This window comes from Watersipora subatra, chromosome 5, assembly GCF_963576615.1.
Source record: "Watersipora subatra chromosome 5, tzWatSuba1.1, whole genome shotgun sequence".
NCBI classification, from domain to species: domain Eukaryota; kingdom Metazoa; phylum Bryozoa; class Gymnolaemata; order Cheilostomatida; family Watersiporidae; genus Watersipora; species Watersipora subatra.
The window spans coordinates 57,648,545-57,672,364 of NC_088712.1; the positions used below are offsets into that span (position 1 = coordinate 57,648,545).

At 35.8% G+C, this 23,820-nt stretch overlaps 2 protein-coding genes across 2 annotated transcripts in view; one reads left to right on the forward strand and one right to left on the reverse strand.

The window, feature by feature from the left end:
• LOC137396136 (frizzled-7-B-like) lies at window positions 1–10,535 on the forward strand. Its single transcript, XM_068082292.1, has 4 exons — window positions 1–518; window positions 4,165–4,296; window positions 8,179–8,356; window positions 10,280–10,535. Exons 1-4 carry the CDS (start codon window positions 62–64, stop codon window positions 10,335–10,337), a joined length of 825 nt encoding a protein of 274 aa, XP_067938393.1. The 5' UTR covers window positions 1–61; the 3' UTR covers window positions 10,338–10,535.
• The window catches only part of LOC137396135 (ciliated left-right organizer metallopeptidase-like), a 26,538-nt gene continuing 13,218 nt past the window's right edge, over window positions 10,501–23,820 (reverse strand). The window contains exons 7-13 of the mRNA XM_068082291.1: window positions 22,497–22,680; window positions 21,817–21,944; window positions 19,041–19,118; window positions 17,386–17,573; window positions 15,932–16,019; window positions 13,196–13,384; window positions 10,501–11,031 (exon numbers count right to left, since the gene is read on the reverse strand). Of these exons, the coding sequence (XP_067938392.1) occupies window positions 10,750–11,031; window positions 13,196–13,384; window positions 15,932–16,019; window positions 17,386–17,573; window positions 19,041–19,118; window positions 21,817–21,944; window positions 22,497–22,680 (1,137 nt within the window). The 3' untranslated portion in view covers window positions 10,501–10,749. The remainder of the gene's footprint in view (window positions 11,032–13,195; window positions 13,385–15,931; window positions 16,020–17,385; window positions 17,574–19,040; window positions 19,119–21,816; window positions 21,945–22,496; window positions 22,681–23,820) is intronic.

Genomic DNA, 23,820 nt, shown 5'->3' on the forward strand with positions numbered 1-23,820 from the left:
CGCATCTGTTTGAAATGTAGTTCAAGCGTTGCTGCCAATCACACTGCTGCTAGAAGTCAGTATGGGGAGACTTCTATTTATGTTGTTCTTCTGTTGCGGAACACCTCTAGGCCAGCGCTGCGAAGAGATCGAGATTGAATCATGCTGGAATTTAGGCTACAACCAGACATCTTACTCAAACAACCTCGGCCATGAAACACAAGCTGCCGCGAAGGAAGATTTTCGTCAGTTCTCTCTGTTACTGAAAACCGACTGCTCATCGAGTTTGTTATCGTTTCTTTGTGCTCTCTTTTTTCCTCCTTGCACTGTGCTCAACAGAGCGATTCCTCCGTGTCGGAATCTTTGCGAGACAGTGCAGTCCGGTTGTCGAGGGACAATCGAGCAGTATGGATTTGATTGGCCAGAGAATTTTACTTGTGATAGTTTCCCTGAGAAGGATGAAGGTGTATGCATACCGGGACAGTCTCTCCCAACTACTGCATTCTCACTAGAAACTACTACGTCAACCATTCCTGCAGGTATGTTTACTTGTTAGATTCAAGTGAGCTAATATTTTCAACTTGCCTAGCAGTTGTCCACGATGTCTATTATGCTCCTAGATTATGGATAGAAGGTTGCTTGAGTAAAAGCAACCATACAACTATTTGCAAGAATTAATGTACTAGAAAAGTGTGGGTTACCAGCAAAAATAAGTGGAATAATACATCACAAAATGGTATACACCAAGGTAACATGAATGTCGATGTGTCATCACTGTACTCCACAAAGGTGAAAATGTTATCACTGATCAAATGCTTTAAACTATGCACCACAGCATAGTACCTGTGTCTTGAATGCTTTATCTTGTCTTTCCCTTGCAGAAAAGACCAAGCTTTACCAAGTGCTCTTAAAACTAAAGGTCTTGTGGCCACTGGTTGCGCAATAACTTCATATTGACTAACATATGAGTAAAAACATTTGCTACTCTTGTCTTTCCCTTACAGAAAAGACCAAGCTTTACCAAGCGCTCTTAAAACTAAAGGTGTTGTGACCACTGGTTGCGCAATAACTTTATATTGACTAACATATGAGCAAAAACATTTGCTACTCTCGTTGACTCTTTGTCTTGTGGTTGTTTAATTTGTTCAACTTTGTCTCGCAATAAACTAGGAACTCTACAAACAGTTATAGAGCGTTCTAGGGGTCAATTTATACAATAAACAAGCTCATTTTATAAAGTATATGGTGATGGGTTTAGTTCCAGTATTTTACTGTATCTTACTGTGAATGGTTTCAACTTGATGGCATCTGTGCTCTAATCTTGTTGTGGTTGAAATACTTTACCAAGTTTAAATCACTTTTGTTTGCTCCACCATCTTTCTTCTTTTTATATGACTAACTAGTTTAAAGCACAAAAAGAATAGCAGCAAGTCCACAACACACCATGGTGATGAGCAAATTTCTACTGGCGAAGAACTTTAGATAATCACACAACCATTTGTAAGAACTCTAACAGATGACAACACTATTTAGGCAGTACTTACGGGTGCGAAGGGAGCAGGATCAGAACATACAGTATAAGACAGTTGTTACCAACTTTTGTTGAACCACTCGGGAAAATTCAAAGCGCTGCTATAGATCTGAGGTGATCCATAAACCTGTAAACTCTTCCATGGGGCATCTTACATGAAAGATGGAAGTCGATCATATAAATTGTAATAAAACTATTCACATCATGGTTTTGTAAATCGAAAATCAATACACTTTAGACTGAAATCTGTACTTCAAACAAACATCAAGTAGCAATGCTATTTTCAAAGCTTGTTACACACTGCGCAACTAATTTATACCATTGCTAACCCTTTGTGCCGAATCTAACAGCAAAATGTTTATCTGAGTATTGCTCAAGTACTCGGGTAATATATTTTTTTTAATTATGTGAGTACCCCATATGTGAGCTTTCGGTTTTCTACTCAGCTATAAAACTATGCAAATTCCTATACTAGACTCCAAAACTGATTACGATCTTTAGTATTTCATGCCTAATTTAACAGTGAAAATTATTCCAAGCTTCGATTATTTCAAAGAAATTTTTAATTTAAAATTAGATGAGTGAAAATTCATTGAAAATTTAACGTTTTTATGGTAACATGCGGGTTTCTTTCCTTGGCCCTTGATCTGAATAAAAGTGGTAAGTTTTTGTCAAAGTTTAACAGTAAATTTTTTGCTTTCCAAAAGAAATATAAAGCCTTACATGGAAGTTGTAGCAGCAGGCTTATGTTAAGTTACTTAATCATCTATTCCGACATCATATTTATAAATATACTACAAACACAATAGCTTTTCATAATAACTCTTTACTGAAGTTAAGTGAATGGTATCCTCAAAAACTTAGAAAATGTTGTAAGTGTAACTGAATAAAACTGCTCATTGAAAAGAGATTTTCAACTGTATATAGCAATCAGAAAAGTTGTCTTACAAACTAGAGAACAGAATTTTTGCTCTCTTAAAACAAATATCTTCTCACTTGAAGCTGCCACCCAAAGAAAAGTTTGTGGTGCGAGCTTTTAGTTGGTATTCGGCTAAACAGAACTATTTCAACTTTTATTCTGATTGGCTGAAGTCATACAAATGTATGTAAATAATAGAAACAAGAAAGTTTGACATGAGAATGCTTCAGAATACATGTAAATACAGGAAGATGGTGGTTAAAAAATATTATCTCACCAATTTTTTTTAATGATTACACAGATTGGGCATTCAAGACTGTATTTCCTTCTCATCACTTCATGCAAAATTACTATTTTATTCATGTCAGAGTAAGAGAGATATATGTTGCCCGTTGTCAGCTGATCTGCAACAAATTTTAGAATTTCATTATAATTTTTTCAAATGACCAGAGTCATCGCCACTATTCTATATAGCCAATGAGACGAGAGCGTCGCAAGAGTGCTCCAACCTAACAGCCAATTGCAGGAAGTATCTGTCAAACGCATTGATGTCAGGTTGTGCCTACCTTGGTGTTAATTATGGTCAGTGTAGCCCTTAGCAATGGCCAATGAGGCTATTGCCATACTTTTCGGACTATAAATTGCACCCCTATATAAGCCACATCTGCTTTATTTCCCCAAAAAACGATAATAAAACAATACATAAGCTGCGCCTTTGTGTAGGCCGCAGAACTCAGATTGGTGCTTTTTAACCTGGCAGCAACTTTGCTGTTTAAAACGGAACAGTGCCTAACGCCACTGTTTCGTATTAACCGACGCTTTTTAACCTACTGCCTAACAGAACAGTACCACTAGGCATTGTTTCGTCTTTTCTTTCACCGCTAGAGGCGCACTAACTGGAGATTCTGGTTAATGCGCCCTAGCGGTGAAAGAAAATGCCACAGAATAGCCGCACCCTTATATAAGCCGCATGGCTCAAATCATCAGAAAAAAGTAGCGGCTAATAGTCCGAAAAGTACGGTAATTGAAATATACTCAGCTTAGTGTAATCTAGGGGTTCCCAACTTTTTTTATTCAGTTCCCCCTTTATGCCTTTTCATAAATTTGATTCCCCACGCACCTTTAACTCACATGGCTGAAAACAACCAAAGCAAATTATAATTCCATTTTATTGTACATATCTAAACATATAACGACATATTATTAATATTTATACAGCACGCATACAACACACAACAATACATAACCTTCGGCATGGCAGTGAATTGGTTTATGACTAGGTTAACTTACTATCCAAACAAAATCTGGATGAATGTGCTCATATATATTTGGGTTCTGACTAGTAGCTCATTATTAGCAACTAGTGTTATAGATAAAACCAAAAATGTTAAATGGTGAAACCCAAACTCACACTGCAGTGCAGGACATAAATTAAAAGTTTAACAAATCATACACCTCTCTGTTCCCCATTGCATATTCAAAATTTCACCCTAGGGGAGAATTCCTCCCTAGTTGAGAACCCCTAGTCTAATTGCTGGTAATTAGGGTAGGTGATTACAACTCCTTATCCTAAGCTGTATCTAGGCTGTTTGAGCACAAATTTGACGATTAATATACATTTTGTTGTGATATTGACAAGGTTAAAAATGAGCAATTTTCTAGAAAAAAAAATACATTTGTCACTTCAAGCAGGTTTTTAGTTTGCATTTAATATTTCCTGTTTGTTATATTTTAGATAAAACCTTGGCTTTTAAAGTTCGCTACAGATCCGTCTGCTCCCGATATAGGCACAATGAGGAACGAAGGAAAATGATAAAAGCAGCTGCAAAAGCAAATACTGATCACTTTAGAGTCATCTGTAGGGAAGGTAACCAAGTCTGCTATGCTTTAACTCTTTTGCTACCAAATTAATATCTTTACCGGGACATTATTACATAATAGATAAAACTTTATATTTAAATCATAACTGTCACGTTCAACTTTTATCGTATTTTCCAAGTAAATCAAACACGCTGATTCCGATTTTGTACTCAAAATAATGATTGGTCCACTAACCTTCAAAGTCATTAAGGTTTTTTTAAAGCGTTTTAATATCCGTCTCTAAAACAACACAATCGGCATAACAAGCTCCGCCCATAAATATGTGACGAAACCTAGATTTTTCAGGAACGGAAGTTACAAATGTTTAGTCAGATTTAGAGTAATAGAGATGGGTGTCTTAAAACCCATTATTAACTAAATCCAGCCTGTAAAATAATCTCAGTATTTTATGAAAGGTATATAAACTATTTAAAATTGCTCGTAGATTGTTACATGATGTTTAAATGGGCTGAACGCTGAAAAAAATGAGCTCAAAGAATCGCGGTTTTATCCCAAGCTAGCGTTGTTATCCCGCTTTTTTGAGCTCATTTTTAAATATGCAATGTTAAATAGCTTATTTACCTTTCAGAAAAGACTGAGATTATTTTTAACACTGAATTTAGATAATAATGGGTTTTGAGACACCCATCTCTATAATTCTAGATTGGACAAAACATTCCTAAATTCCGTTTCTAAAATGCTAGGTTACGTCACGTATTTATGGGCGGAGCTTGTTGTGCCGATCGTGTTGTTTTCGAGACTGATATTGAAACGCTGTAAAAAACCTTCATGACTCTGAAAGTTAGTGGACCAATCTTTATTTTGAGTACAAAATCGGAATCGGCATGTCTGATTTACCTAGCAAATACATAAAAATTGTCCGTGACAGTTATGGTTTATTATGGGCGCCTATAAATCGTCATAACTTTTGAACCGTACAGTCTATAGAAAATGTTTTGATACCAAATTAAACTGCAAAACATTTTGCATTAGCTGATGCAATAACAAAATATCATAAATGTGTTGCAAAATGAGCTCAGACACTTTTTCAGCCATTTTCGAACCATCGAACGACTCATCTATATTATTACAGCTTACGGCATTGTTATTACTGATAAAATCAATCACTCTCAGTATTAATATTGTTCAATTAAAATCACTCAAAATCCATAGATCTAAAATAAGTAAAATTATGTAGCTGTAAGGCATCTGGCACGACTTGCCATTGCTAAGAAAATATTATGATTAAAAAAATAATTTCTGGAAAGCGAAATTACGCTCAGGATGTAAAGAGGATGCAACGCATGCAGAAAATTGTTTTCTTTCTTTAAAAAGTACAGATAGGATAGCATTACCAATTAACTAATCACTAATCAGAAACGAATATAAGAATCAAACCCAAATATTTGTATTCCCAGGCAAGCGCGCTAACACCAGTACCACTCAACTATATTATCATACCATGGAATAATTATGTACGTACTCATTACGCATGCAATCTTTAACGACGCTTGCACAAAACTGCCAGCATACTAGTGCTCAGTAGCAACGCTTACCAGTATATAAAGTTTGATAAAACCACTAGGGAATATTAAGGCTCAAAGACATTGTTTTAACTGTCACCATGGTTAGAACCACTTTTTACGGTTTTGACAAACTATTTCTACGTAAACTTACTCTAATTTTTGAAAAATCAAACTCAATTTTTTGGGAGATCTTCATGGTATACCATTGGTGATAATAGATGCAATACTTAAATAGTGAGTCAAGTCTAGCAATGACCTCTATTCACTGCAACTCAGCTTTTCTGAAGGAAGTCCTGTTAAAAACTGAGATCTGCATGATTATCTTACAATTGCAAAAATTTTTCTTTCCTGTTCGTCAGTCAGAGACATTAATTTTACACACTTACTAACAGAGTAATTTATTTTAGTTTGTCTCTTCACCTGAATGTGATAAAATTTTGTGATTTTCAAAACTTTTTTTACAGTTCGGAAGGAAACATTTTTAAAAAATTTAATTTTTTAAGCTAGCAAATTAACAATTTCTCATTGCACAAAATTACGGTAGTCACAGAACGCTAAAATTATTTTTATAAATTAAATATTGGTTTAATAAAAGTTTAGTGAATTGAATAATTATAAAAGGAAAACATTCACAATAATGATGAAAAAAATTGTCTCGTAAAACTATCTTTTAAACCTATACTGAGCTGCATGAATGCACTGAGGCGCTATAATGCAATAAGGTACTTTTAACCTGCTGTCTATGCAGACAATAGCTAAGAAAAACTCAATGGATTAACCAACTGTAGGCTATATAGCAGCCTGAAAACAGTTTCAAATCTTTACCAAGCAGCGATTCTCGGATGCCAATAGTTTGCAGTACTTCAACAAGTTTACAAAAACTAAAGATTGGTACTAGTACTGTAAAACCTGTAGTTGAACGCCTTTTGCGCTCTATTTTTCAAACTTTTTTCAATATTGGCTATCAAATAGAGGTGGCATTCAATTAGAAGTTTTGCTGGTAAATAGATATTGACCAGCAAAAAAGTTAGGAAGTTTTTAATCTATACCCATGATCAAATCACTGGCTTCTTTACTATTAGCTGTGGAGTAATAAGATTGCAATTTAAACAAACTCAAAAACAAAACGTGCAAACTTATTTGAATTTGTATAATCTTTGCTTAATGAGAGGTTTGTAAAAAAATAAAGTGAGATTTTTATTTCATTTGCAAACATTACAACATTTGATTTCTTATAAAAATAATTAAGGCAAATAGATACAAGCCATGAATACATCAGCGATTGGACATAGTTGTTTTGACAACTGTTTTCTATTTTAAACCAAAGACTATGTTGACGTGGAAGCAACTCCTATTAATAATCCTGGTGCACTTTATTCACAAGGAATGAATGCAGTTTTTTGAGTTTCTCAAGGATAAATACATTTGTAGTGAGGGAGAGGAAGTTACAAACTAAATCATAAAACAAGGATTTTAAATATATATTTCGCCATTCTAAAAAGCTACAATTTGATTCCAAGAAAAGTTATTCAAAGACTTCCTTTTTGAAAATTCATAAAGTTTTTTTCCATAAGTCTTATGCAACCCAAAAACACTTTTACACACTGTAAAAAACAGAAAGTCATCTACTGTAGGTGTTAACGTGTCATCAATGTCTAGCCTTAATGCCTCCCTGGCTCGTATGTCGACTCTGCCAGCTTGAACTCTTTGAGTGTGTCGGTATCCTTTGGCAATTTGTCAAACAGTAAGATGTTTTAAAACTTTTATTAAATATATCTAAATATTCTTATACTCTAATGATATTTGGTGAAACACTAGAAAACAAGTCAAACAACACACAGAAAATCTCTGCAAATACGAAGCGTTTCGGTTTTTCGATAAAACCATAGAAATTTGTATGATTTTTAACAGATTCTAAAAATGTTTGCAGTATTCATCATATTTATTGAGTGCAAGTCATCATCGCTTTCTGACTCTTCTTACTCATCAGAATTATAGTTAGTATCACATAATTCATCGTCTGTATCCCAGCTATCTATTACATGCCAAAAATTCAGTCGTATCAAGTTTTTCGCAATATCGTTTAAGTAAAATTGTGATAATAGCAAAGAAAGTTGAAGAAAACATTTAAAGACGGTAGCAACAGAGGTAAGATATCTGATTTACCGCCCTATCCAACGATTAATTTGATTGGTTTGCGCTATTACTTAGAAACAACATTTGTAAAAAGAACCATGTGGATACCGCTGTACCAGTCGTCAGGGTTTCTGACACGCAATACCTTGACATGCCAGAATACCGGCCATCAGGGTTCAAAGGGTTAAGATAAGTCTAAATATTGCTGAACATGCTTTTTCTTCCAGCGTGCATTGTCTTCAATACACCTGAAATCACGTGTGAAGGCGTAACCGGACTCATAATGCATTGGCGCACGAACCTCCACATGCGATCTACTCCAAAAATACTAAAGAAGGAGTTGAAGGACAGAATTAGGATGCAGAAAAGAATGCTGGTAAACATGGCCTCATTCCACGGCAGTCCGTAAGAAACCATACCTATTACACTGTGTTTCAATGTTTCAAATTTTGTTTTTTTCAACATCCCGTAGGTTTTAATACTTCCTACTGGACAGTGTTTCTATAATAACATGATTATTCAAATATTTGAATTTCTATTCACTGATCAAGTATTTAGCTTATCATATAATGCTGGGAATATGAAGGGGTTGACCGCTCTCTGAAAAATCTTTTGGAAATAGTTTTAGTTCCTCGCGCTAGGCTTTTAGTACCATATTTCTATATTAAACGTTTCTTCCAACAATCTATTCATTAAAACTGAAAAATTAAGAGTAAAGACTACTTTTGATCCACTTTTTAAAGAATGTCATTAAAAAATGAGGTTTAATTTAAGATTTATCTTCATTCGAATTGAATAAGTTAGATTAGAAGCTATATTGTAGTGGTGTAAATGAAAATACACATCCCTAGTTTTCATGGCATTTTCCTAAGAGTCTCTTCCTTTAGCATTTTAGTGTTTGTAATGCCCAGAGAGCCAGCACATGAGTCAAGTAACTTTGGTCATAGTTTGCTTTCCGTTATTCTAGTTCAGGTTCTGAAATCTGGACTCTGAGTCCTCTGTACTTATGATCGATCTCTCAATAAAAGATGAATTTGTCATTTTTGAGGGTCACGAAGCTGGATAGAACTTTTTCTGATGCCGAAACTAATGCAAACATTGAAATATCCAGCGCTTGCTTTTAATGACAACAATACTCAACTTGAGACATCTGTAGGTTAAAAATGTTTATTAATAAATTTTTTTAGTTTTAGATGTATTTGCAAGTCTAACAACTACCAGAAATGGTATGGTTGTCATGGTGATAAATTTCTTTCAACTGCTACAGGACCAAAAATGGTTACTCTATAAAGTGTAAAAAAACACTCATTTTCAAAATGGCTGCCCAGGTAGTGGCATATAGCTTTAATTAACTAAATGGGGGAACATGGCTCTGTATAGCAAGTTCTTTACTGCCCGCAACTTGAGCAATGACAGCTGCTAGCATATTATACTAAACCTATCAATTGTCTAAACCAATATAAACCTTTCTCTTCATGTCAAAATATTTTTCAAAAAAACTAAATAAATTCTGTTAATCTTTTGATTAAACAATTATTTCAGTTTTACAATTTGTGTTTACAGCTGTTTTAGTAAAAAAATTATTCCATTGTCTCGCAATGCCAGAAATCGTTCTTGTACAGTTTGGTATTTTAAAATTACGATTGCAGCAACCACATATGCGCTTAATGTGATTCTATTTAACTCATTTTAGTCAAAAATGAATCAAATGGAATAAACAAAAACTCTTGTATGAAAAAACTTCGGGGTTCTATTTTACATTGTCAGCAACCATATTCGCCGATATAATCATATTACAAGATGTTGCTGAAGTTTTCTTGCACATACATTTCCTTCTTCACTCTTCTTACTTCTTTTTTCCGTCATCCTTTTTTCTTTACAATTTGGCTTTGTGGTAACAACAGGTTTGGCAACATAAAAGGTGCTACTTGAATGCTATAAGTTTCTATTAGTGTTTGTAAATAAGTTAAAAAAAACGTTCAAAGTTGATGTTCGACTTTGTACAGTTGAACTCTAGTCAGTTTTTGTGACAGAACAATGAGACTTGCTATAGAGGAAATTGAATAAAATGGCAACAGATTGAACGAGAATGAATGCAGGTATTAAAGAAATGTCGAACACCGCAAAATCAAGTTTGCACCGGATTCTTGGTTTTATTGTAATGATGTACTGGGTAATAGGTTCAACTTTATGTTAATAGATAAAGTAACCGTTGTCTCTTTGACCCTTCCTTTCTCATTGCTACAGGTTCGGTTAAATAGATTCAACTTTATGTTAATAGATAAAGTAACCGCTGTCTCTTTGACCCTTCTTTTCTCATTGCTGCAGGTTCAGTTACCCCAAAGTCAACAAGTTTGGAGAGCTGGTACGCATAGTTTGGATATAAAATATCCAGATCAGTAGAAGGCGCAACATATCCAACTCTATGATGTCTAATATACCAAAGCCTTGAATGTTTAATAAACCTTTAGATGTAGCATGGCTGTCTGCACACAAGAAACAAGATAATCTTCTATGGTTTGTGACTAATATGAGTTTAACTGTAACTGTTAAAGTATGGAAAAATATATTTGCTTAAAAAAGATTCGTTTGCAATAAAATGCTTTATAAAAGTTAAAATCTATTGCACTGGATAGTGTCCCAATACAAGATAGCATGAAATATAAAAGATCCATTTTGAGCACAGACATTCTATAATATATAAACACATAAAAAGTAAACATTCAATAAAGTGGAGAGCACCAATCCAATGAGATAAACCATTGCATGGGTAATGAGAATGATATATAGTAGTTATACTATAGAACCAGGCTACACAGAGTGTATAGGAAGAGAAACAGTAAAAGTGGGCTCAGAGGATTCAATTTGAATGAGGATGAAACAGGATTGGAAAATTCCCGAACTGTTGTTATAGAAGTTACAGAAGTTGTAGAACTATAAACATCGGTAGAAGAACTAGATTGCATTGAGCTAGAGGTTGGATCTGGAGGCGCTGCTATCATTTCTTCTAGCCTTCGGTCCCTCTCAGTGCATAACACATCAGAAAAGGGGCAATGCAAGGTCATGTTAACCACTTCCACCTGTTGTAATAAAGGCTGTGTACCATCTGCCCATGCAGGTGTTGCATCATAGAATTGTCAAGTCTGGTTCACGCTACCTCGCCGTATCTCAGCGTTGATGCCACAATACTTTGGTGATCGTCGCTGATAACGTTGTTCACACTATGACAAACCCATCCGTGTTTGCATCAGTGACGTAGTGTTCTCATTTTTCTCTTTAACCCTTTGACCAGGTATAAGCCCCCCCAAAAACAACCGAGACTCGTGTAATTTATTTTCGAAAATTCAATAAAATCGATATTTTATGAACATGCATAGCTCAAATCTTAAATTTAGTTCAATGAACAAAATTTTTTGTACATATACATTCATTCACATATCTACTACTCAAAAAAATTACAACCATGTGCAATTGTCTCTGTATGAAATGCTTGGAAGCATCTTTTTCGGTAGAGTCAAACGCTATAACGTAGCCGTGCGAGCCACCATAACGATCGTTTTCTCTGCATATTCCAAGTATATTAAAAGTCCAAAAAAGTTTACATCACTTTTATCATTTGAATTAATTTTATTCTGATCAGACAAAAAATCACTAACGATCGCAGGATAAAATAATCTTTTATTTTACCGTTTTGAAAGTCGAGCCGATGTTGACTGGTTTTTCCAACTTTTAATCTTTTCCAAGGAATCGCGATTTGTTTAGCTTTTAGCACAAAGCAACGCCTCTCAGATAATCGTTTCATATTGTAAACCATCGACTGATATCTTGTTGGTGATATTTAAAACTTACTAGTGTTCATATCCTTTGTTTAACGTTACTAGACGACAGCTTTATAAACGTCTACCGAAATAGACATAAATGTCGTTTCTCCACGCAACCGGTAAACGACATTCTGGTCATTTCCCCTGTCAAAGGGTTAAGTTTTCGCGAAGAAACCTCTTTGTTTTCGCGTGACTCAAATCAAATACTAGTCCCGCAGCAACAGTCATAAACGGAAATAAATAAATCACGCTATCGGCGACTGCGAATTACCATCGACGAAATGGGTTTCATTTGAAAGGCGGTTGTCAATGCTCAGCGAAATATCGGGAAAGTTTGACAGCTGCAAACCTCCCCGAGGTGTCCACATCGCTTTGACGATGTCATCGGTTTACGGTTCACATAATCGATGATGAACGACGAAAGAAAAATGCGGACCTACGGCGATATAGTGTGAACCAGGCTTTAGCCATTACAGAGACTAGCTCTTCCATCAATATTAAAAGAGCTGAAATGATTGATGGACATTGATGATGCTCACCGATCGATGAAGATGACCACTGACGAAGCTCACTAACTCGTTCCTTAATCATTTAAGATACGAAGCTACATTTATGTCACCTATATAATGCGATCTCTCACGGACAGAGCAACATTATTGTCACCAGCATCTGCATTTTTTAAAAAGGTTTTTCATACACGCCAAAATATCAGACTGAGTTAAACAAGGGTCCACTTTAAGTAAAAAATATTAGACTGATAGAATCCTTCCTTAGTTCGATTGCATTACTTAAAAGTTTTGTAAAAAAAAATCTTTGGGAGTTTGAAAATGGATTGTATGCCATTCCTGAAAAGCATTCTAATCAACCTTTTAAACATGTTAATGTCTTCACATCCAATGTTAAATCACTTTATGGACAAATCTGAAGGAAGTGAAACAGATTTCAACCTTAGTGACTTCAAATCAGAGAGTTCTGATGACTCTGTTGATCAACACTTTCAGGCATACTCATCACTAAAACCCCATCAACCACAACAAAATTTATGTATATTGATATAATGTAGGCATTATTATTTCCATTTTGTGGAAAGTCTTGTACTGATCACTTTGCATCCTGGGTTCATAAAGATCGTACAAACCATTATTGAGTTATGACCAAAATGGTGAAAGTAAAACATATGGACTAGTTTTAAATTAATTCGCGCTCGGGGTGCAAAACTACAAAAAAATTCCCATGAAAGGATTAATAATATCTATGAGTTCACCGATAAAAACCAAGGCTTTAAAACCTTTTTTGAAGATAAATGCTACACTTTCGCGGTTATTTGTAAAGAAAATGACAAATTTCTTTGCAATGCCATATTCAAACATCCATAGAGGTACAAACTTCCATAGAGGTACACACAAAATATGATGGAGCTCACCAAGATGCTCTTTCCATACGGGCAGACCCACCAGTCTCCAGCAAACTTGAGCTCCAAGAGGCCGCCAGGAGTACATCGTCGCTCCAAGCACAAAGCCTTCTGCTCATCGGTTGTCTCAATACAGCGACAGTCTTGGCAGAATTGTTCATAAGAGCCATCAGGTGAGGGCTTCTCTGTGAAACACTCCTCCTGTATAAGAAGATAGCTCACCCTAAGCTCGGATACATCAGGCAAACCCGAAGCAATGTATCGGGTATGATAGATGCCCCACTGTGTGATGCTCAATAACAACACTTTTACACAAATTGATAAATGTCATTGCCTATGATTCCATGAGGCAAATGATGCAAATTTGGAGTTGTGCGCACATGGAGTTACTGCTCAGTAAGTGCTTAAAGGGACATCCACATGTTGTAGATTTACCCGGATACTTCGTTAAAAAAGATAACTAATTCTACGCCAGAGACATAGCAGCTCACACAAGTCGCATCAAATCGAAAAACAGCTGAACTGTGGAAAATGTTTAAAATGGAAAAACTTGTGATGCATCTTCTCCAACATCATTCGCAAGTGCCAATGCTATCTTTCGCAAGCATATGAACATTCGATAAAAATTAGCAAGAAAACTCGCATGACTCTTTGATTTCCAATTTGATGATGACGCGAACTCGCGGATTAACCCTTTCATGGAGTGATTCAGGTTCACTTACAAAGTGCCACAACATCTAACTTCGCAGCCAAGTTCATGGTCCAAATATAATATTAACACCAACTATTACTGTAGCCTACAGAAAGCCTTACAACCAACTCTACTCATCTGAAGTGAAAGCCATTTTACTGAAACAATGTGAAGTTTTCAGTGGCTTTAACGGCGAAGGCTTCAATTCTACACCAAAACAGAGACTGAGAACCTTAACAAGAAAGTTTCCAATCCAGAAGGTTTTGTCCAATCCAGCAGGTTTTTATCGATATTTCCAAGCACTTCATTGAACTTGGGCATATTTATCGAGGTTCATTCACACTGGTGTGTAAAACATTAAACATTGATGCGCTCACGATTTTGGTGACGCGAGCCATTATAAACGCATTGTAAACAGCAGCACTCCCTGCATCACTAGAATGAATAGCTGTCTTTGTATACAAACGCATGAAATAAATAGTCTATACACACAGGATGGCAAACCCGATTTCGCATCACCAAGCTGTTGATAAGACTTCAGTAGAATCAGTTCGTATGATCTGTTCTCTTTAGGAAGTTCTAGCACACGCATTTTCCTTTCAAATATTTACTACTTACAATATGAATGATGGAATCGCTAACATCATTTTAAGATGAATGAAATGGGTTTGGACCATAAACATAACCTTCCACCCGATGAAATCCCAATATTCTCAAGCATGAACAATTGGCTGACAGAAATAAAATATCAATTATACACGGAGCTACATATGGTCGAATTTAATCATCGCGGCTGAAGCGTCCCACTGAATATCATCCACTTTGCTATTGGCTAATGAGCAAGCAATAAATTAAATGTACTAATGCTAAAAGCATGTGTAACAATGTCTATGCAAGGCAGCGAGCGTTGGTTCATAACCACTCAGCATCTAAAAGCAAACCCAGAATTCTAATGCACCTTGAAGGAGACCAATCCATATTTGAAATACATGAAAGAAATTATTATGGCGAAAAGTGAATAAGGGTACCGCACAATGAAAAAGTTTTAGTTACAAAGTTTGCATGTGGTAAATTTGAAACCTAAAGATAAGATAATGAATTTCTAGGAGTAAATTTTATAATATTTATAATATAATAAACATATACTGCGTAAACAAAGACTCATAAACCAGACCTCTCCAGATACAGACCTACAGTAAGTAGAGACAACTTGTTTTACAATCAGTGAGCTTCCTTCTTAAACTCAATCTATATTAATAATATAATATAATCTATATATATTAATAAATCCCATTTGTCATTCTGTCTGTCTGTCAGTCTGTGTAAATGCGGACTAACACATTTACGCAGTAAAATTTTTATAATAGCGAAGGAAATTGGTGAAAATATTTAAAAATGGTAACAACAGAGGTACGATTTTTGATCTACCGGCCTATGCAATAATTAATTTGATTAGTTCGAGCTGTTACTTAGAAACAGCATTTGTAAACAGAGCCATGCGGAGGCCGCTATATCGGTTGTCAGGGTTTCTGACACGCGCTACCCTGACAAGCCAGAATACCGGCCATCAAGGTTCAATTTGTTCAATTAAGTCTACATTTATGTGTTTCCACATTTTTTGCCTGATTTTATCCAAACTTCAGAGGCGTATGCTCTGTGCCTTCTGCCAGCTCACTAAAAATATTTGGTTTCAAACTCTGTCCGCTTCCTGAGAACCAGTGTCTAAAATACCCAATTGCTGGATATATAATTAAAAAGGAAAAAATCTACAAAATTTAATAAAAATCTGATATCTCTTCACAGCTGCACATCCACAGCTGGCTCTCCGCACAAGATCTGTGAAAGTTACACTTAGTTTTAAGAGACATTAAAACAGGATGTTACATTCCAAGTAAAATCATCACACCTGTTGTTAATTTTTTCATGAAACAGATGCCCATCATGATCGACGGAAAAACGAAACCCAACACAGCGTGTTTACGGAACTTGATAGGCTGCCTAGCTGACCTTGTCAATCTTTATTTGTAGAGCTGCCCGATAAATATTTATAAACTTACGTCAGCAGTAATAGCTAGGCAGTGGCCTGAACCTAGACCCTTACAGATACCCTTGTGAAGATGAAGATAGTGACATCCTGTTTCTCCCCTGTAAAGGTGTAGCAGGGATATACTAATCCTAATCAATAGTTTGGTAAGAGCAGTAAAGAGGAAAAATATGCAGAGGCAGCAAGCTGAATGCCAAGAAAATTTGCAGAAAGTTCCTCTCCAACAATCGTCACAGCTACAATAGAATCTGTTACTTTTTGAAACCACAGATATTTCTCATAATGATGACTATTGCTACCTTCGTCACGCGTATATACATTACATCTACACGCATCCAATTCAACCGACTTGAAATTAATATTTAACAGACATTTGTGAAACATTGTGAAATAAATCCTTGCTATGTACCTAATCTAACTCCAACCCACTGAAGGCTGCTAAAAGTTGGCTTTTTTTCAGAACAACACGAGCAAACATATGTGCAACTTCATCCAAATTGACAGCGTGCATACCACTGTTTAGACAGGTCATTAATGAATTTTAATAAGTAAAAAGTATTTCCTCAAGAATAAATCATCAATAAGTTATATATAATCTGAAATATGAATCTCAGACAATGCAATCATGCGTATAACACCTGCATAACATCATCGTCTCAGATGTTACTCATCGGAAGGCATCAAACTCGATCCTTATGCAGGCAGCACTAGCTGATCATTTAATGATAAACTGCTGTCAAAACATAGATTAAACTATAAAAGATAAAAGAGATGTATATATTGTAAAATATAAACTTCAGACAGTGTAGACATGTGGATAACATCATCAACTCAGATGTTAGTCACCAGAAAAATCAAAATCAATCCTCATGCTTCCCACTCTAGAACTATTACTGTTGTTGATAGCAGGCAGCATTCGCAGATCAATTATTGATGAGCTGCTTTCATCTGATTTAAAATTGAATTCTCTAATTTAAATTCACTCCAAATACTGGTTAAATTTAATCAGGTAAACTTTTCAGCTTATTATCAATTTTAATTTGTTTAGTAGACAACAAAGCAGAGAGAACATGCTGCCGCACCGAACGCTTTCTAATGCCTGAAGCTGATAAATATTTTATCGAAAAAAGAAAAACACTCTTTGGTTCCTAAAACATATTCTTATAAGCGCGACACATCAATATAAATCACTGCTGCGAACATTCAGACGTGCTAACAAATGCTGTGAGTGAACACGGCAAGTATTCACACCTAGCTGCTAAGATGAGAAAAGCCTCATGAAAATTTGTGATGCAAATATTAGCCTATAGTTCCTTCAACAAAACAATTTTTATAAACCAAGGCATGCAGAGCGCACATGAGTATTCCAAAATATACGGATAAACTAGCAACTATGTTTAGTATTTATATGTATGAGGCGGGGTGGTGGCAAACCACCCTTAAATTACATAGCAAGGGGTAACAAACCTGCTGCTACACAAAAATCTGCTCTCTGTAGTCCCTGAAGCCACGTCAGTGCAGTATTCTCTGTGAGAGAAAGTGCAGCCAGAGTTTCTACCCCAGATATACGGCTGTGTGTAGTTGTCACTGACCACGTACCAACCCATGTCTTTGAACGCAGCTATAGTCATGTTGTCCAACACTTGCATGTATGGCTGTAACCAGAACTCAGAATCACAATATTACAATCATTACGAAAGGTTTAAGAATCAAATCAATTGGTAATTACTTAGTTACCAGCAATGATTGAGAAGATAACTCCAATATCTTAGCCAGCTGAATTTTCAGAAAGTAGGGAAAACCCAGATTATTTTGTAGCGGATAAAACCAGACAGATTTAAAGCTATATATAAAAAGTGGCTGTTTCCTTTGAACGAAATAACTCAAATTTCATTGGTTGATTTTTCTTCTTTCAGCTTTGCCCTTCAGGATGTACCAAATGCAAAGAATCTTTCTCCTAATATAGGATGCATTGTGACCATTTGCTCATGAGATTTGACACAGAAGCAATGGTGGTTGGATGCCCTTCTAACACCACCAATGGCCCTCCTGTGATTCCAACCACTGACCTACTGATCAAAAGTCAGCAAGCTAACCATTGCACCACGGCGATTCCCTTCATAGGTTAATTTTAGTAGACCCCATGTGTTTTTGCATAAATTTGTGAAATACCTAGGAATGATAAACTCCAATAGAATTTGAGAAACAACTTGGGAGTTTTAAGTTTATTTGTCAATAGATAAGCTCTACACTACACCTTATTTCTTGCTGATGGTAACATCAACAGGAACTAATTATTATCTTATGATCAACCAATCAAACCTTATGATCAACCAATCAAACCTTATGATCAACCAATCAAACCTTATGATCAACCAATCAAACCTTATGATCAACCAATCAAACCTTATTATCAACCAGAACTGAACAGTCAAAGATAAACTTGCACAAAATGTTAGTAGACTTTATTACAAAGTATTCTTACTATTCTATCATTTGTGACTGTTTTTGATGTTTGAGGTGATCTTACTGCCAGGATGTTTCAAGATTAAAATCACCAAAACTTAATCACAGTTAAAATGCTCAGAAGAAAATCACATGCAAAATGGCATCACTAGTTGCAATTGTTGCTATAGTTGGTATCAGCTATACATCCAAGTTGCAGCTATACACGTCTCTATTCCGTTGGTCTTTTTAAAACTATAAATATCATATTCGCACTTTCACTTCAACTGATCCGTGCGCTTCAACTGCAATCAAGTTTTGTCGATTTTAGTCTATAAACATTCTGGCAATCGAATCACCTCAAACATAAAAAATAATCACAAATGATAGAAAAATACCGATACTTTCTGATATAATCTACCAAAATTTTGTGCAAGTCCATCTTTAACCACCTCTGGTTTAACAATTCCTGTCTGATCAGCTCTAGCACAAAACATTGCTCTGTGCGGCCAGATTCTTAGGGAACTGAATATAATATTGAGCAAGTGGTTGGTCTGGGAAGGTAACTTCAATTTTTATTGTAACTTTCTAACCAGAAGACGAAATGGAGGTCTCTCGCTAAAAATTGCAAAACTGCAGTGTCATATCTTCTTAGAGAATGAGTGACAGAAACTCACCTCTCCAACTGTTGGAGCCATGATGGAGCCCATTACAGATTCAACCACCCAGTGATCACCAACTGCATCATTTGAAGCCTGTGAAGAAATTTTGCAAAGTTGTAAATATGTATATCAAACAGAGAACATGAGTGCATCTTTAATACTAACTAGTTTGCTGGAAGTCTCGTGCGCGGTGAGAGACTATCATGGGTAATAGGTGTGTGCATAAGTATCCCCACAATTATTCCCCAATACGGCAAGGTGATCAGGTGATGCAGTTGATAGTAGGCCTGGCTGGAAGACGAGTATCCAGGATTGATTACAGTGATTGTGCAATCTTTAGCAATCTGATAACTCTCTTAGCTTGACTTCGGACAGACGGATGAATACAACTCTTATTATAGTAAATAATATAGTAAAGCTTAAGAGAAAATTGGCTTTGTAAAAATCACACTCAACGAACTTAACTGGCGATATGAACCGCGATGAAAGACATGATACAGCTAGACCTTTCCAGACTAATTTGGTTCCGAATTCCACTTCACATATAAAAACTGATGCATTTTGATAGAAAGATTTTCATGTAGGTACGAAGCAATTTGAGTTCAAAGACCTACGATAAATTCTTAAAAAGTGCTGCATTGTATTAAACGACCCGTTAAATAAAATTAAACAACTAGAAAAACAAATTAAACAAAAAGGGGCAAGTCAATGAAAGATTTTTAACTTACTTTAGCGACAAACAAAAATAAACAGAGTGGATTCAGGGGTAAATGTTGTGATAAAAGCACGGGGTACAACTTACTCCAACTAGAACTTACTAAAGTTTAAACTAACTAACCTTATATATTTTTTATTATGTACCTATTTTTGATTTTTTAACTTTTAGCAGAGTTTTACTGTTGCTTACAAAACTGTGATACTTAAAATGACTTCAAACTTTGTTTATATCAAATGGCTTTAACTGTAGAGTCAAATACTTGCTAAAAGTAGACAGAAACATACAAAATCTCTGCAAAACAGCCAAAAACAGCTGTGATGCTAACTATGCTTTAGTCGCATAGTTAGCATCACAACACCCACCAACAAATACACACGATGACTTTCGTCATCGTGTGCGTGTTTGTTGGTTGGTGAAAACGCTACACGCTGCCAGATTGTTGCCCAATTCATCCAACCTTGCCTCGCATATGCTCAAAAAAGATCTGGTTTCAAAACTTTATCATAAGAACAATCTTAAACACCTACCTGCTGCCTATCTGGTTGACAATGAAAGAGCCTACAGGCATCGCAGAGCTTACTGCTAGTTATATATTAAAATCACTCATTTTGCTAACTAAACTATTTAAAAAATTGTCTATTCACAAACGTTATCGAGAAAACAGAGCATGCAATAATATATACATATCTATATGACTTTTTTGGCAATAATTTCATTACAAATAGAAATAATTTTCAAATTATGTCATATAACAATAATAAAAAAATAATAAAAAAAGGCAGCAGTTAACCACTAAAATTGAATAAATAGTTTGACAAATAATGTTTAAAATGCCTTTCTCTGCTGAGAGAACGGATATTAGGAAAATTTTTAATGCAGCTGGCAATGATATTTTCAAAATAATTGGTTGTATGCAACTTGTTCATTAATAGGTTTTAAACAAATGCAAGTTTTAAAGTTTTCACCAATTTTTATAAATAGTTGTTCAAATTCTTTATTAGTGTGAAGGAGAACTTCTTGCTAGCGCACGCCACAACATGTAAGCACAAACCCATTGCTAGCGCACGCCACAAGATGTAAGCACAAACCCATTGGTGTAATTCAAAGAGCCTCTCTCGCATGTGAATGCGGGGACATGTAAATGCAGCGCAAAGCTTTTCAGTATTAATAGAATCTCCTTCAATTTTGCGTTATAATTATCTGCCATGTCGGGTAACCATAACAACGTACTGTGACGACAAACAAAGCGTAAATTTCTAAGAATGATGGAAGTGCTTTTGTCTTGCGTTCACTCATTAGCAAATTGTTGCTGTTGACATAATTCATAGGTCTGTGTATTGCCAAAAAATGATTGCTCTGAGTCACAGCTTTGAGCAATCATTTCGAGCATTTAAGTATTCCCGTTGGAGTTTTCACACCTTGCTTGCAATAGTAACTTGTTAGAATGGGTGCCCCCATCTAATTCACCAGCCATTCATGGCACCACCTTGTTAGTAGGCTGAGCATAAGTCAATGAGATGACACCAAACGAGCTTTTTCTTCCAATAATTCTGTTTCTTACAAGGAGTGCATATCACCCGGCTGACATTGATGTCAGTTTGCTTAGAAAGCATATAACCGAACATTGAAGGGTCACTCACGTCAAATTAAAAGATTTTATCAGAACATACGGATACTTCTCTATAATTTAAAATTTTGTTTGATGTTTCAGGTGATCTGATAGCCAGCATGCTTCAAGATTAAATTCGACAAAACTTGGTTGCAGCTGAAAAGCTCAGAAAAAAAGATATGCCCAGATTTCCCAAAAAATGACACCAACAGTCATGCCATACACACCAATAGTGTGTATGGCATCAGCTGCAGCCTGCTCCAAGAGAATGTATCTTCAACCGCTCGTTGACAGTTGAGCTTTCAGAAAGGCAATGGTAACGCTTCTAGTTTTTGATGACTTAGAGGCCGGATGGAAAAAGCAGCAATAAATACAGTTCTCCTAACTGCTAAACCGATATCATAGACAGATAACTAAACAGATAGCAGTTCTTGTTATTTTAAAGACTAGATAACTATACAAACCCCAGAAAGTCTATCTGTCTTGTAGGTATACCAGGCAGGACCTCTATTGTCGTAAGAGTAGTGATGACAGTTGACATGTTCTGCCCACGCTGAGCGGGCATTTTCAGTTACCAACTCGAACCGAGGTTCTGGCAAACAGAAATGGCACCGGCTTAAAATCAGAAGTAACTACTAAAAGGATATGGAACGTCAAAGCTTACAACGGGAAATTAGAGACCGAAGTGTGCAGAGAAGGTGACAGCAAAGAAGACGGAAAGATCTTAAGGGGATCACAAGTAGCAGAGGTCAGAACATTTTAAAACCACTTTAAAATAATTTAAAGTTTTTAAACAAATTCTAAAATCAGTGCTTCTCCTAGTAAGTTAATACGTGATACATATGCTGTCAATTCATCTTAGATACGAAGAACACATGTTAGCTGCTGCATATTCTTGAGAGAAAATGGCTAAATGGCAAGCGCATGCAGAAATACACAGTCTAAAATGTGAAGTCGAAAGAATATATATCTTTGTCAGCTAACCAGAGACAGTTAATTGAAACAATTTCGCACAAAACTTCCTTAACGAAGGAGATGATACAGAAGGAAACAACCCTTCTATTAACATCAAGTGTGGGCCTAAACATAAGCAGAAGAGTGGCTTGCAAACGAACTAAGAAGCCAAGAGTGATCAGAGACATACCTGATGCATGTAAATCCGAGTAATCAGCTAGGACAGTGCTCGGAAATTGTACCCATGAATCGAGGGCAGATGTCTCTACAAACTCGCAGTTTAGTGCCCCGTTAGCCAGCCTGCAGTCCTTAGCAAAAAATGGGAGGCTAGAGCCAGTGAATCCAAGGGCGTGAAGCATCTCATGGAACACAGTCTAAAAGACACAGTAGAGGTGATCTGTCACCGATATAAGAGATTTGTTACGATTGGTCTAGTGAAGATCTGTCAAATACCGATTCATCCAAAAACATCTGGTCAAAAGTCCATTACCTAATTTGATTAGTGTGATGTTTTATTGCGTATAATTTACAAGTGAATCACAAAAAGCCACTGAAAATACAAACATAAAGGAGCCATACAAACATTTGGAGCCAAGTCAAGAAAGTCATATAAATAATGATTGATTAATTAGCAGCAGTGCAGCTAGTTAATCAATCATCAATCATTAGTCTAATGACAATTAGTCTAAAGTTGACGTTAAACCATAACTGTCAAGTACAACTGTTATTGTATTTACTAGGTAAATCAGACACGCTGATTCCGATTTTGTACTCAAAATAAAGATTAGTCCACTAACTTTCAGTGTAATGAAGGCTTTTTACAACGTTTTAATATCGGTCTCGAAAACAACACAATCGGCACAACAAGCTCTGCCCATAAATACGTGACGTAACCTAGCTTTTTAGGAACAGAGGTTACGTAGGAATGTTTAGACCGATTTAGAATAATAGAGATGGGTGTTTTAAAATCCATTAATATCTAAATTCAGCCTTAAAAATAATCTCAGTTTTTTCTGAAAGGTAGATAAGCTATTTAACATAGTATATTCTAAAAAGCGCGATAACAACGCTAGCTTGTGATAAAACCGCGCTTTTTGACCTCATTTTTCTCGGCGTTCAGCCTATTTAAACATCATGTTACAAGCTACGAGCAATTTTAAATAGTTTATATACCTTTCATAAAAGACAGATTATTTTACAGGCTGGATTTAGATAATAATGGGTTTTAAGACACCCATCTCTATTATTCTAAATCAGACTAAACATTCCTAACTTCCGTTTCTGAAAAAGCTAGGTTTCGTCACATATTTATGGGCGGAGCTTGTAATGCTGATTGTGTTGTTTTCAAGACGGATATTAAAACGCTTTAAAAAAGCCTAAATGACTTTAAAAGTTAGTGGACCAATCTTTATTTTGAGTACAAAATCGGAATCAGCATGGCTGATTTACCTAGAAAATACGATAAAAGTTGTACGTGACAGTTATGGTTTAAGACAGGTATAGAAAAACAAAAA

What these genes read in the sequence shown, in the direction of transcription:
- LOC137396136 (XM_068082292.1), top strand. Translation starts at nt 62, where the DNA reads ATGGGGAGACTTCTATTTATGTTGTTCTTCTGTTGCGGAACACCTCTA. An exon ending in TACGTCAACCATTCCTGCAG is followed by an intron (nt 519 to 4,164) that starts GTATGTTTACTT and finishes GTTATATTTTAG; the next exon opens with ATAAAACCTTGGCTTTTAAA. An exon ending in TAGAGTCATCTGTAGGGAAG is followed by an intron (nt 4,297 to 8,178) that starts GTAACCAAGTCT and finishes TTTTTCTTCCAG; the next exon opens with CGTGCATTGTCTTCAATACA.